The sequence below is a fragment of the Tachypleus tridentatus genome, chromosome 11 (genome assembly GCF_004210375.1).
Source record: "Tachypleus tridentatus isolate NWPU-2018 chromosome 11, ASM421037v1, whole genome shotgun sequence".
NCBI classification, from domain to species: Eukaryota; Metazoa; Arthropoda; class Merostomata; order Xiphosura; family Limulidae; genus Tachypleus; species Tachypleus tridentatus.
The window spans coordinates 13,750,316-13,766,616 of record NC_134835.1 but is presented as its reverse complement, the minus strand read 5'-3'; the positions used below and the strand labels follow the sequence as shown (position 1 = coordinate 13,766,616).

Genomic DNA, 16,301 nt, shown 5'->3' with positions numbered 1-16,301 from the left:
TCAGTGAATTTTCAGAGAGTTCGATAATTCACCACATGTATTCCAACATTAACATTATTATAATTTTCTTATTCAATAATTCTTTGAACCTTACTCGTTAATTAACATTTATGTTAAATTTAGTTTGTCGTACTTAGCGAAACTGAGCGCCATAACTTATAAAGTTTTAGTTAGTTGGTTGTTACACAACTACGAAGGAAGTTTTTTTACATAACGTTTGAAAACACGTGCGTTATTCTTGATATAAGTAAAGTCAATGTAACACTGATCACTGATCACATAATTAATGTTTCCTGTTCGTCTTCATTGAACAATTATTATACAAATGTGAATCTTTATAAATTATAGTGTAGCTAAAATTTCTTACATGTTACGAACAATATTCAGCTATATTGTATCAAAATACACTCCTGAGGGACTCAGTTTTATGTTGGTAAAAACCGTGCTTCGATACCAGTCATTAACAAGAAACAGACTATCAAGATAGGACTAAAACATTTACTAACGAGCCTACCAATCACAGTAGCACATTTACTAAACTGTTTCCTTCAGTGGATGAGTGTGTGTGTTTTATAGCTATTTGCTAAGTCTACCGAAGGGCTTCAAACCCCAGATTTTAGCGTTGTAAATCCGAAGACTTACCGCTCTATCGGAGAGGTATTTTTAGTGGATGAATTAATAAAGTGAGACTAACTTTGATGTGTTTTAAATAAAAGACGTTGAAAATGTGTGTAATTAAACAAAAAGCTACACAAACCGTGATCTGCTCACCACGGTTAACGAAACTCGGTTTTCATCGGTGTAGCTCCAAACACACACCTCTGTGCTACTGGGGGACCATTCAAAATGTATACGCCGTAAAGTTTATACTGGTTCTACTGGATAGATTACGTAAAGAACTAAACACAGACAGAGACAAGAAACTATTAAAAACACGTCTGAATATTTAGAGTTTGATGAAATTGTATTACAGAAGCAAGTTTCAACAAAATATTTCACTGACACAACTGTAAGCTGACTGAAGGCAGTCACGCGTTAAGTATCATGTATATGTTTAGAAGCCCGTTGTCGATAATGTTTTAACCCTAACAGGCAGCTCTTCCTCAGTCATACTCTCATATAATGGGCTCAGCTGTCTCCGAAAAACTTCAAGCGGTAAATCATTTAAACAAATGTAGTTTCACGAAGTTTGTGGGTCATCTGGGGAATATTTTTTAAATCGCAATCATTCGTTCGTTGTCTGGGCGTTTGACGACAGTAGTTCGTGTTACCATAGAATTTAAAGGCGTCGATCAATGTTTTTTTTTAATTGTTGTTTTTCTAGTTCGACTTTAGTACAAAGAGATATAATTTTTCCCACATTTTTTTTCTGACATACCCTAATAGGAGGAGCCAAATTGGTGTCAAAATTGCGAGAAAAAAAATCGCGCGATAATTTTTTTTCCCTAAGAAAAAACGAAAACGTTCGATGGATCGAATAGTTGAGAAATGACTCGACGTTCAGTTTGATAAAAAACAAAAAAATGCAGTTAATCGTTGAGTTTCACATTAAACTCATGGACTGTAAAATAAAATGTATGAAAACTGATATTGTATCAACAAAGCATGTTTTTGCTATGCTTTGTTAACCCTAACTAAGATGCGTTTTTCGACAGATCAAAGACTTATTCCAGGACCTAGGCACCCACAAAACCACTTGATCACTTATACTGTTCCAACTGTCATTTTTCAGTGGTGTGATGACACGTTAGCAGACTATTAGGAAAGTGTTACATGTGACAGTAAGTATGAAACTTCATGAATTAGACGAGTTTATAGCTAGAAACCTAACACATCTTATGTTGTAAAATTAGAGGCCGATAAAGACAGAAACTATTTAATGCGTTCGAGAGAGTAAACCAGTTTCAATAATAACAGAACAAGAATAACACGGAGGTTGTGACGGCAACTTGTAAAATAATTATAAATAATTTCGTAATCCTACAGTCCATAAAACAATTAAATTATATAGAGAAAATAGATTACTTTGTTAAATATTTTATTAGGTGGATATATAGGGAATTGTAAAGATAAGTAACTATACAATCTACGAAACAGTAAGTTATATAGTTAGTTAGAATATTTAATATGGTATTTAATCACCTGAAGAGATATTTAGATTGAGTATACAGTCCACAAAAAGGTAGATTGTTTGGAGTGGATAAAATGATCTGTTTCATTAAATATTGTATTTAAGTATTTGGAGGAAGAGAAAGAGTGATGTTTAGACCTAAGGAAATTAGTAAATTATATTGCTAGATATAACAGTTTATGACATTTAAATAGAGTGTTATATAGATAGTTAGTTAGTTATCACCATTAGATTCCATCTAGCAACATAGGGCCGCAATCGCTTGCGGATTCTTCAACAAGTATTTAAGTGAGCAGGTTGTTAGCCCACTGCACCAAGCCGTCCTTAATTTAGAAGTGTAAGACTAGAGGGAAGGCAGCTAGTTATCTCCACCCACCGCCAACTCTTGGGCTACTCTTTTACCAACGAATAGTGGGATTGACCGTAAAATTATAACGCCCCCACGGCTGGGAGGGCGAGCATGTTTGGCACGACGCGGATGCGAATCCGCGACCCTCAGATCACGAGTCACACGCCTTAACGCGCTTGGCCATGCCGGGCCGCCGCACGCCTTACGCGCTTGGCCATGTCAGGCCCAGAGTGTTATATATCGATATAAAATACGAAATAATTTAAATCGCTGTTGATGGGAGAAAAACAATTTTGTTAATTATGAAAGTTACACAAAATAAAGTACAAGCCAAGAACTTTAGTCAGGGCTTAAGAAATTAAATAATTTTATTATTGAATATCGAAATAAAAGGAGAAAATATATTATTTTGTTTTAAAAATTAAAATAAAAAGCTTGTAAGAGAGTATCATGAAACACAGCCTAGGGTCGAACTGTCGTTATCGTTATGTTTCGTTAATGGAAATCACGCCGGTACTCCATTCTTTCCTTTTCTTTTTCTCTCAAACTCTAGTACAACTGATTTAAAGTTTGCAGTTAAAAAATTGATTCTCTATACAGATAGAATATAGCATTTGTTCCTTTACATAGTTTAAACAATACTTTATATTCATTAAACATTTTATATCCACCAATTGTTACCCTCCTTCATTCATAGATAGAACAATCGCTCATTTAAATACGGAATTAACAGTATTCATAGCACTCATATTTTTTTCAACCTATCTTGTCCTTTATAGATCTTTAAATACATAATGCATGACGAAACGCTAGAAATATATAAAGCTTCTTTGAACTCCAGGAAGTAAAATTTTAAAAAAAATCTTTAAAGTACTTAGAACATCAAAAGTAAAGAGCCGGAGAAAAAAAACTGGATTATCAAACTGCTGACATACTTGAAATATTAATAAAATGTATGATTAATGAAATATGATCAACATATGCTACCGTTCTAGCTCGCATGGTGTTATTCAAGGAAAACATAAAAATGACACAATTATATCGTATGTATTACTATGCAATACTGTAGCTGTAATGCCTAATTAATATAACTCACCAGTTTGTTTATTTTAGTAACTTTAAGTTGTATTGAAAAAATAAATAACTAAGTTCCTAAAGCAAATAATGATCATTTCATGAACTAAGAAAAAATGCCATATGGCTTATTTTCTTTATTAGTTACGCTGTGTATTATACAGCATAGTGTAGATATAAACTGTAAAAAAAAACGTGTCTGACGTCAGACACTTTCCTTATCAACTAGTCCGTATGAAAATTCTATAGACAAATATGCTTCAGTTACATGTAACAATTATGTTTATTTATAGCTAATGGTAATCGTAACAAGTGGTAGTATCGAAGGATGTAGCTGCTTCGTTTAACCAGCATTTTGTCTTATAAATAAACATTAACATGTTTTTCATGCATGCAAACATTTTTGTATAACATATCATGTACACAGTATCATGTTATTGATACAGAAGTTAACGTATGACATACCCTAATATACCTGTGTTATTATTATCGCTAGACGATAGCATGTTATTGATGCAGAAAGTTAATGCACGAAATACCCTAACATGTCTGTCTTATTACCATTACATAGTGTGATGTTATTGATTCAGAATTTCGTCTATGACGTATCTAGGCTAGACGATGTCATTATTAAACTATGTCACGACCCTAACTATTTTATAAAAAAATTCATTTCATTGCAGCTTCCATCCTGTACACAGCGGTTGTACGTGGCAAAGTGGCTCTTCCATGTGATATCTCCACCCCCTCTGCTGATGACTCCGCAGCTCTGATCCTCTGGTATAAAGATGACTCAGCTCAGCCTATTTATACCTTGGACTCCCGCCAGGGTAACGCGGACCAGGCTCGCCAGTCCTCCGGTCCTCAGCTAGAGAACCGAGCCTATTTTAACATGATAAACAAGCCAGCTTTTCTCCAACTGGATCCAGTGAAGGAAGATGACGCCGGTGAATACAGGTGTCGAGTGGACTTCCATAAGGCCCGGACTGTTAACACTGTCATTACGTTGAAAGTGATAGGTTAGTTTAAACTGTAAAATAATTTAAAATTATGGATTTCTAGCTCGAAGTTATGTAGAGATAATGTTTTATGCCCTTTTCTGGGGAAACAGATGCATGTTGATAAAATAAAGAGGGGTAAAAGTGCTTGATAACATGTGGAAACTTTTCATCGAATTGATTCTGGTTGATTCAACAGTGGCAACAGACAAACCAGCAAGCTTTCAAAGGAGCACATTTTTGGTACTGATGTGATTAGAGAATAACATTAGTATGCTGGAAACAAACGACGCAGATAGCTACATATTCGAGTCAAGTAAATCACTGAAACCTGATAAATTTCCGTATACGTATCGTGCTTTCTTTAACATAAAATAAAGTCAAGACCTCCCTATATAATGAGATAAGTTAAAAAAGACATCATGATTTATTGTATGGGCTACCCGCAAGTACAGCGGATGTATTTTGTTTTGAATTTCGCGCAAAACTACTCAAGGGATATTTGCGCTCGCCGTCCCTAATTTAGCAGTGTAAGACTAGAGGGAAGGCAGCTAGTCATCACCACCCACCGCCAACTCTTGGCCTACTTTTGTCAACGAATAGTGGAATTAACTGTTCCATTATAACGCCCCCACGGCTGAAAGATCGAGTATGTTTAGTGTGACGAGGATTCGAAACCACGACCATCAGATTACCACTCAAACACTCTAACCACTTAGCTATGCGGAACTTTGATGAGAAATAATTACTTATATAGAATAGATCATTCTTAATGAAAATGTAACCAATATCTATATAAATAAATATGTCGACGATACAGCATCTGAGCTAGACATATATATAACGAATAGTTGACAGGACTGATGAAAAAAGTTAAAATATTAGTAATATCTATAACAAAAACTTCATTATTATTTGCAACGTTTCATACAGAAGATCATCAGACAGTTTAAACATCCGACAAAAGTCCTGATGACAGTCAGAACGACTATAGACTAGTAAAATGACAATTTAACCATCTAAAGAAGGTTCATAAACCAACGTCAAAATAGAACACAAAGAGATGAAACGACTGGAGGTGTGCGCTTATTTAGAGATGAATATGACTGGAGCTGATAAATGTGGGAAGAGATAACGGGACATTGGAATTTAACCAGGAGAGATGTCAAATTAGAACTAGAGAATATAATATTAAAATTTAATACATAGTTAGCTCTATTACACATGGTGGAAGCACGAATACAAACTGAAATTTGGAAGAACTTAAAATGTGGTGAAACAAACGAGTGAAAATAATTAAAAGCATAGGAAGTAAAACTAATGAGAAATGATAAACGTGTGTAGAGACACGACTAAAGCAATGGATATTTGACTGATTACAAGTTTGCGTATTAATATTAGGACAGAACAAATATAATATACCACGACAAGTTTCTTTATTTCCTGATACTATAAAATGTCGCATATTCAAAAAGTTTTGATATAAATGAAATAAAAACACTATAACCCAAGCGCTTTCAAAATATGAACCTATCATCTTTAGAGGCAAATTCAAGAAGAAATGTCCACCTTTCGAAAGCGCTCGGGTTATAGGGTTTTTATTTTATTTCTATCAAGGTTTTTTATTTAACATGAAAGAGCGTTGGATGTTAGGAAAACTAAGTGTACTGAGACTACAAACTAGAAGTAAAAAAATATAACTTTTAGCTTTGTCTTTAATTGTAGTCTGTTTCAACATTTTCAGACATCTTCAAGAACCATACTTTACTAGATTTGTCTTTAATTCCAGTCTGTTTCAACACTTTCAGACATATTCAAGAACCATACTTTACTAGATTTGTCTTTAATTCTAGTCTGTTTCAACACTTTCAGACATATTCAAGAACCATACTTTACTAGATTTGTCTTTAATTCTAGTCTGTTTCAACATTTTCAGACATCTTCAAGAGCCATACTTTATTAGATTGGTCTTTAATTCTAGTCTGTTTCAACATTTTCAGATATCTTCAGAGCCATACTTTATTAGATTAGTCTTTAATTCTAGTCTGTTTCAACATTTTCAGACATCTTCAAGAACCATACTTTATTAGATTGGTCTTTAATTCTAGTCTGTTTCAACATTTTCAGATATCTTCAGAGCCATACTTTATTAGATTAGTCTTTAATTCTAGTCTGTTTCAACATTTTCAGACATCTTCAAGAACCATACTTTATTAGATTGGTCTTCAATTCTAGTCTGTTTCAACATTTTCAGATATCTTCAAGAACCATACTTTATTATATTGGTCTTTAATTCTAGTCTGTTTCAACATTTTCAGACATCTGCAAGAACCATACTTTGTTAGATTGGTCTTTAATTCTAGTCTGTTTCAACATTTTCAGATATCTTCAAGAACCATACTTTATTAGATTGGTCTTTAATTCTAGTCTGTTTCAACATTTTCAGACATCTGCAAGAACCATACTTTATTAGATTGGTCTTTAATTCTAGTCTGTTTCAACATTTTCAGACATCTGCAAGAACCATACTTTACTAGATTGGTCTTTAATTCTAGTCTGTTTCAACGACGTTTTACATTTTCAAGAATTATATTTCTTTGGATTCCTTATTTTGCTAGTGTTCTCTAAAAACTTTAGTTTAGTACAACAATTTTATATCCTTAGATCTACCTTAGAATTCGAGGACATTACTGTTGCATCTCTGTTTTGTTCCAGATCTGATTTTAGTGGATTTTCCTCAAAAGTTTATACTACTAGGATTATTTTATTTATATATCTTTTCGTGCATTTCTCGCTATTTATGATAAGTTCGTTCAGTTACATAAAGATTCCCAACTTCACGTATCCCTTATAAATAAATACAAAAAAGAACAAACTGACAACCGAAACTTCGAAAGAAATTTTCGCTCCCAACATAACTATTCGTTACCATAGTGATTTTCCTGACACTCTTAACATATTTTTTTTTTAACTGATAATATATTAAGTTTATTTTTTCTTATCACCTAACAGCTATTCTACAACGAACATTTTATTCACATCGATACTTCTATGACAGCATTTAGAAACTAATAAGAAAATTTATATGCAAAAACGGCTCGTTTGGGTTGAGAAAATATTTTACATAGAAGAGCGAACAACGTTTCGACCTTCTTCGGTCATCGTCAGGTTTACAACGATGTTTGCTCTTCTATGTAAAATATTTTCTCAACCCAAACGAACTGTTTTGCATATAAATTCTCTACAAGTGGGTTTCTCGACATCACTGATTAAGAAAGTTTATATATCTTTCAATTTTCTATGCAAAAATTATCCACAGCCTTAAGAAGTACTCGACTCGTAGTCTGAGAGTCGCAGGTTCGAATCCCTGTCACACCAAACATTCACGGCTTTCAGCCGTGAGAGCGTTTTAATTTTTCAGTCAATCCCACTATTCTTTGGTAAAAGAGTAGCCCAATAGTCGGCGGTGGATGACGATGACTAGCTGCCTTCTGACTAGTCTTACACTGTAAAATTAGGGACGGCTGGCGCAGATAGCCCTCGTGTAGCTTTGCACGAAATTAAAACAAAAAAGTTTTAGAAAAATCATTTTTCCATAACTGCAGACGAGCCAGAACATTATTATTGAACTTAGGAAGCGCTTCTGGTCACTTCTTTCTGAGAGAGAACCCGCCATCTTTAAGAACATGATGTAGGCGAGCTGTCTTGTACTTAAGAGCGAAATATGTCTCAATAGTTCGTCTTGGTATTCTACAAGCGTCACTGAGTTGGTGCCAATGACGAAAAAATCTGTATCGTCTTCATGGCTGATCCCACACGAACACACTAGCTGAGCCACTTCTAATACGTTTGTGTTATTTCCTGGAACACTGTGATTGTTTTCTTATTTTTGTCCAGTTGTTGGGCAGAAACAAAATCGGAAATCATGTGTAACTACAGGATACGAGTAGGAAACGCGAAGGCAACTTAAGCAGTTTTCAAACCAATGTGGCCAGACTTGGAAACTGTCCTTGTAAGACTGTAGGAAACAAGAAAGGAAACGTATGAAGCTAAAAAGCTACGGCCCATGAAATAAAAATATTAGTGGCCTGTCAACAATGTTTCTTATTATATTCTTGTTCATATTAAGAAATAATTTTGGTTTTATTTATGAATTTTTAGCCTTTTATCTCCGCAATGTTATCAAATTGTGTCATTTATTAACAATGTATTTTGTGTTTTTACGACTGACATATTTTGACTTTTGATCAAAGTTATCTAGAGGTATTATTAAGAATGGTGGTTATTTACAAGTGATTTTTATATACCTTTGTTAGCAGTGCTGTCGAGTTGTGCCACGTACGATTTTTGTTTTGTTTATCAAAAAATAATTTTAGTCATTGTTGTCAACGACGTTGAGTTTTGTTGCTTAAAAGCCACGTTTTTCTCACAAAATATTTTTAGTCTCCCTGGTCAATGTCGGCTCGACATGGCCACGTGGTAATAAGGTGTTTGACTCGTATTCTGAGGTTGGCGGGTTAGAATCCCCGTCGCACCAAACATGCTCGTTATAACATGACGGTCAATCCCACTATTCGTTGGTAAAAGAGTAGCCCAAGAGTTGGCGGTGGGTGGTGATGACTAACTGCCTTCCCTCTAGTCTTACACTGCTAAATTAGGGGAAGGCTAGCACAGATAGCCCTCGAGGTGCTATGTGCGAAATTCAAAAACAAACAAAGAATCTTTGACAATGTTTCAGTTTAATGAAAAGTTATTTATTTGACATGAAAGGTTAAGGTTCATGGACACGGGTCAAATATGTGATAGCGGTAAACGTTAGTGGAAACAGCGTAATAAGTAGTATTCTAATTACTGCACATACATTTCTCTCTCGTAGTCATGTATGGGATTTTATTACTTAATTAATTATTACAGGAAAATAATAACTTTGTCAGTCATTTTGCGCAGATCGTTTATTATTATTGTCTTTAGTTTGTTTTGAATTTTGCGCAAAGGTACACGAGGACTATCTGCGCTAGCCGTCTTTAATTTAGCAGTGTAAGACTAGAGGGAAGGCAGCTAGTCATCACCACCCACCGCCCACTTTTGGGCTACTCTTTTTACCAACGAATAGTGGGATTGATCGTCACATTATAACGTCCCCACGGCTGGGAGGGCGAGCATGTTTGGTGCGACAGGGATACAAACTCGCGACCCTCAGATTACCAGTCGAACGCCTTAAACCACCTGTCTATGCCGGACCGTCTTTATGGATACTTCAGTTCTTACCCAAGGTCACTAATGATTAGAGCCCGTGTGTAGCAGAGAGCTTGTTGTCAGTAGAATGAGACCGAAACTGTTGGTGCCTAATTTGTATCTGAGGACGCCAGAGAACTGATTTATTAGTAAAAATTGTTAATACCCATACCAACCGTCTCGAGATAGATTTTTACTTCAAGTGGTGTCTAATTTAGATTATCTGTCCAATGTTGATGTTCTCCTCTTTATTTGTACTGGGTTTTCAATCTTCTGACTTTTCCATATCCTGATGTGTCACAAATGTTACCATCCTTATATTAGAACTTCATCCATTCAGTTTTGTGTTGGTGATTTTCGTGAGTTGTACAGCACTTTCAACTCGTTTGTAACTTTACTTCTTGAAAGTAACCTTGTACTGGAAATTGAATTATATATTAGATCAAAACAAGATGATTCTTGGAGAAGCCTCGAGTAGATCAGACAGAAACAATCTATCTCTGGAAACAGACCACAAAATCTTACAATGCAACAAGCTATGTCTTCGGAAGAATCAAAGCAGATGAGACCACGTGAAGCTATTTTTTACGAATGTTTTGAATAGATTAAATTGGAAAACCTTTTAGAGAAGACAACTTTTTCTCGTGAACTTTCTTACAGGTTAGAATTCACTGATTTCGACCGTCTATCTGACGAAACATCAACTGAACGATTACTTCTTTTCGAATAAATATTAATCTTAAGAAAACTGTACATCCTTTTAAGTTTATTTAAAACAAAAAACAACTCTCTATAGATATCCACATTCACTTCACATTGAACTGTAATTCAGATACTGTAGTGTATTGCTTTAGGGACCTCCTAACAGTTTGTATGCTTTTGTAACAAAGACTTTTCCGCTTCTACAGTAAAAGATAAAGTTTGGAACAACTGTGTTAGAACACACCATTAGTTTGGAACAACTGTGTTAGAACACACCATTCTTTTTTTAAAGATGTTCCCAGTAAATTAGACAACACGAGTTATTTTTGGAAATGTTCCAGTAAATTCTACAACTAGCTGTTTCCTGGGAGAGTTTCAGCTAAAAAGAGTATAGAAAACATTTTTACTGAAGGGTATTTCCTAATAAATAAGACAACAAGTACTTAGTTCCTTGTAGAGATTCCAAGCTGCTTGGATTCTCGAGTCTGTGTTCAACAGATCAGACTACAATGAGTTGAATGTTTAGAAAATGTTAATGCATTAACCACGTCAATTTGTGGCTTTACTCAATAAATTAAAGACAAATCAAACTCTGTCTTGGGGATATTTCGAACAGATTAGGTTATAAAACGTTTCTTTCTGAGATGTTTTTCACTAGATTAGAACACCAAGAAATTAGTTTAAAGATGGGTTCTGTACATTAGGAGACAAACAACAAGTTATTTTGGAGAGAAAGTAATTTGGACTACAATTACCTATTTATTTGGGTCCCTAATGGGTCACAACACATTATCTTCTTTCTTCACGTAGAATTAGACTTGAGTAAACTTAGCTTTGTGCTAAATAAGAAGTTAACATTATTTTAATTTTAAAGTATCCACCATTGTATCGAATAGATGCTTCAGTAGATTAAACAAACAGAATATATTAGGTAATAAATCAATTCTGGTTTACGTGTTATTTCAACTAGTCGCAGAATGTTAGGTTAAATAAAACTTCTTTCTAATTTATAATTTTCTACACCAAATCAAAAAATGAATTTTTTTAAAGAGAGTAGGTAATACATCATAGTATTTTTTATAAATTTCTTAACTAGATGTTCTTTCTTAAGTTTATCACTCGTAATAAAGATTGTTTAACAATTTTCACGAGTGTCAGTTAACAGATTTTAGCCCTTTACCAGAAATACATAGATTAATTAATTTTTAAAATCTAAATAAAATTATAAGCCAAAAATACGTCACAAAATGTTAAATGAAAACAAATCTCAATTGTTACACATTAAGTTTGTAGAAGGGCCCAGCATGGCCGGGTGGTTAAAGCACTCGACTCGCAATCCGAGGGTCGCGGATTCGCATCCCCGTCGCGCCAAACATGCTCGCCCTTTCAGCCGTGGGGGCGTTATAATGTGACTGTCAATCCCACTATTCGTAATTCGTTGGTAAAAGAGTAGCCCAAGAGTTGGCGGTGAGTGGTGATGACTAGCTGCCTTCCCTCTAGTCTTACACTACTAAATTAGGGACGGCTAGCACAGATAGCCCTCGAGTAGCTTTGTACGAAATTCAAAAACAAACAAACTAAGTTTGTAGATGTTGTTAACAATAAATAATCACATTCAATTATTCTACTGCTTTTCTCGTAGAGAGAATAAAACTACATGGTTATTGTAAATCATTAACTTCAGAACTGGATGCTATAGGCTTAGTATTAAATCAGTTTATTTCTTTCGATATGGAGTTAGCTCCTTCTCACGAAAGTAAAATCACCTGGTGTCAAATCAACTCAATTAACGCCTAAGCTAGTCGTTGAGCAATTGAAATGTTACATTTTCTCATGTACGTTCGGTTAAACTAATCAACACACACACACAGTGCATTTGAATAAGATAGTCATAAAATTTTCAAACTGTGAAAACAGCTAAAACTTATTTATGGTTCGTAATATACTCTTTGATAATTGTACGGTCATATACCCATATTTCACACGTTTATTATGTTTTTGTTTGTTATTTAATTGAATATTCCGTTCACTCAAGAGATAAAACTAAATATGTAGATTGTAAATCATCGGTTGTATACAGAGTCGATCACAAGAGTAATTTGCTTGACAAAAATATAACTAAAAAGAACATTTTTTTTCCACTTTGAGTAAACTGCTCTTTTACGATCCAATAATTCCTTGTCCAGTTCCTCCGAGAGAACCCGTAATCACTGACGAACAAGGTCGACAGCTTGAAGGCTTGATAGGACCTTTTAACGAGGGACAGTCTTTGAGTTTGATCTGCCTCGTCAGCGGTGGTTAGTATACTTCAATATTTAACCATTTATTTTTGATGTTCCTAAGTCATTCGAGTCGTTTTCCTGTTAATAACGTTTTTAAGTATTCCAATGTTTCTTTTAAAATTGTGTAATAAGATTTATGTCCCTGTGGTAAAATTTATTTACACCAGCGCAAGTACATTTTAAGATATAATCGTTTTAAATTTTCATATTTTTTTTAGAAATGTCTTAAAGTTTGAAATGAAATTTTGCAGCATGAAAAAAATTACAGCATGTCAGTGTTTATATTACTACAACAATGATATTTTGTTAACTAGTGATATGTTATAATTTATCCAAAATTACCTCCAAGAAAAACAGCATTTGTATTATTTCCAACAAAATAAATAATACAAGTTCAGTAAATCTCAGATATACATTTTGTATTTGTATTGATTGTTTCTTCTACATAAGTGACTAACATTATGGTATTTCTACCTAAGTGACTAACATTATGGTATTTCTACCTAAGTGACTAACATTATGGTATTTATACACAACCGTATTTTTACATCAGGAAACCACCAAACATTATTTTTCTGACCCTTACAAACGTGGTTAAACTGCATTTTGGAAAATTTATCCTAATTTAACTTTTAGCATTTATTAGGTATAAATGTGGTATACTTATTGTAATAAATGTTGGAGTGTTTGGTTTTAATTTTTACCAAGCGACAAACAAGCAATAACAGACGTTATTTTTTATTCTTTTGTCTTTTTGGATTATTTTAGTGTCTGAGAAGCATGTATGATGTGAAACTATTTTAGTAATGAACTATTCCAAAGTTCACACTTGTTCGATTCCAAAATTTAAAAGCGTAAAGATAAAAATGGTCAGTGGTGTTCTTATGATGAAAAGATATAGTTTTAGAAGAAATGACTTTTTTGGACACTTTAATTCAGAGACTTAAAAAGCAGTTGAAACACCTTTCATAACTTTCTAATCTCAAGAGTTAAAGAAGAAATAGATAAAGTTATACAGTCAGCGATATAAATAGAATGTCATTATTTGTACTTAAACTTTACACATAAGTTTCAAAACCAGTTGGCATCAAAAGTAAATTTAGGAGGGGCAACTCCATAATAGTGCAGTTACGCTAAAAGCCTATTGTTTGTGTTTCTATCTCTTTGTAATTAGTCAATAAAAAAATGCGGAGATCCATCAGCTTCCGAAACCTGGATCAACTGAGATGAATTTACTAAAGTTTTTTTAAATTTTTAAAACTATCGTCTAGCACTTAACGTATTTTTTATGATTAAATTTTCAAACGTTTTTGTTGAGAAGTAATGTGTGTGTGACTGAGAACTACACTAGTGTATGGTTTTAGGCTTAACAATTAATTATTAAACTTTTCTTAGAGAAGTACAAATTTTATGACTGTGAGCTACAGTAACGTATTTAAAGACGTAACCATTAATTATTAAACCTTTTATTCAATATTTCGGTTCTTACTGTGGTGCAAACTTCATGATTTATGACTGTGAGCTACAGTGACGTATTTTAAGACGTAACTATTAATTATTAAACCTTTTATTCAATATTTCGGTTCTTACTCTGGTGCAGACTTCATGGTTTATGACTGTGAGCTACAGTAACGTATTTTAAGACGTAACTATTAATTATTAATCTCTTTATTCAATATTTCGGTTCTCACTGTGGTGCAGACTTCATGGAAATTCCTAAGAAACAATGGTAGAGAGAGGATATTGTGTTATTCACTTGTTTGCATTAGAATCAGAAACGTAAGATAAAAACTAGTTTGTATTTCATACCTACAATCTATAAATTTATTCATAATCCTTACTTGGACTTATGTTAGGATAATACTTTTCCCTATGTGAACGATCAAAAGGAAAAAAAAAAATGTTTTTAAGAATGTTTTACCCTTAGGAAACACTCTATAAGATTGACCATTCCAAGTAACTTTTGTGTTTTTCTAGGTAAGCCTCGCCCGTCAGTGACATGGTGGCGAGAGTATACTATTCTAGACGATGATTACGATTTTACACCTGAGGATGTGGTGAAAAACCGATTGAAAATCACAGAGTTGAAACGTCATGATTTGTTGGCAATTCTCACGTGCCAGGCTTCGAATAACAATATCACTGTTCCATCGTCAAGTGCAGTGACACTCGATCTAAATTGTGAGTAGCTCAATTATACTGCAGGGGAAAACACCAGACATTTGACAATTACATTTTTACTTCTGATCTATCACGCTATGAAAAATAGGGCATTTATTTAAGTTGTCTAAGTTTAATATTTCTACGCCACACTCAAATGTGATTGTATTATTAATAAATATATTTATTTATTTTACATATTTCTTATGTTGTGTTAATTAAAAAAAAAATACTACACAAGCTAGTAGATTACGATTTTCCAATAAATTACTTTTTACTTGTCATTATTATGTAGTAAAACCAGTGGAAATTAAAATTCATCCTTATCAGCGACCCCTGCCGGCAGATAAAGAAGTCGATTTGACATGTTCTTCCAACGGCTCTCGTCCAGCAGCAAAGATAACTTGGTGGAAGGACGATAAACAGATGCAACGTACCAGAGAGAGCGTAAATCGAGCGGGAGTCAGCACGAGCATATTGACGTTTTCGCCATCTGCTGAGGATAATGGGAAGCATTTAAGCTGCAAAGCAAAAAATCCTCATATCATAGATTACGTTATAGAAGATAGCTGGAAACTGGAAATCTTCTGTAAGTAATTTTTAACACACTACTTAAATCACAGCAGTATTTACAAAATTTTAAAAATCAGGTACAAAATCTTATTGCCATTATTACGTGATTTGGTTGTTAAAGTCACCTTTGCGACAATAAGAGTCGGATTAATAGAATAACTCAAAGCCAAAGCTTTGAAATTGCAGCGCACTTAAACGGTTATAACATTTAAACACTGCACCTTTAGTTGATAGCAGAGAAATTAAGAATTCCAATTAATATCTTCTCAAAATAAAGTCACAACCACTATTGAAGAATTGAGTTCAAAGTGTTTCTGGCCAGCTTGAAAATCGAACACAGGTTTCTTTCAATAGTATGGTGCTAAAGAAACATGATACAGATGTGCAAAGATAAATCTGTGAGAAGATATGAATGAAATAAGATGGGAAAGGACGGAGAGAAAAAAATTGTTAAAAATAAAATAAATATGTTTATTTTGTTTTCTTTTTCACATGCTGTGTAATTTTATTTGTTTTTTAATAGATTTTGCTTTATACATGTGTATGCAAGACAAGGAGTTAGATCTAGAAAGTGTATGTTCAATGTATGTCTTTATTTTTAATTTTTCTCTGATATTTTATGCATAGATATTTCAGTATTGTTACACTAACGCTTTCCCCATCTGTTGAGGATTATTGGTAGCACTTGTCTTGCAAAACATAAAACCTTAATATGTAGTGTACAAAAATAATTAATACAAGTCACTTCTAAGGGCGTGACACTCGTAATCTGAGGGTCGCGGGTTCGCATCACCGCC

The 16,301-nt window shown here is 33.9% G+C and overlaps 1 protein-coding gene across 1 annotated transcript in view; it reads left to right on the top strand.

The window, feature by feature from the left end:
* LOC143231295 (neural cell adhesion molecule 2-like) overlaps nt 1-16,301 on the top strand; it is a 51,403-nt gene that overhangs the window by 10,720 nt on the left and 24,382 nt on the right. Inside the window, exons 2-5 of the mRNA XM_076465845.1 lie at nt 4,238-4,573; nt 12,676-12,786; nt 14,749-14,952; nt 15,227-15,520. Of these exons, the coding sequence (XP_076321960.1) occupies nt 4,238-4,573; nt 12,676-12,786; nt 14,749-14,952; nt 15,227-15,520 (945 nt within the window). The remainder of the gene's footprint in view (nt 1-4,237; nt 4,574-12,675; nt 12,787-14,748; nt 14,953-15,226; nt 15,521-16,301) is intronic.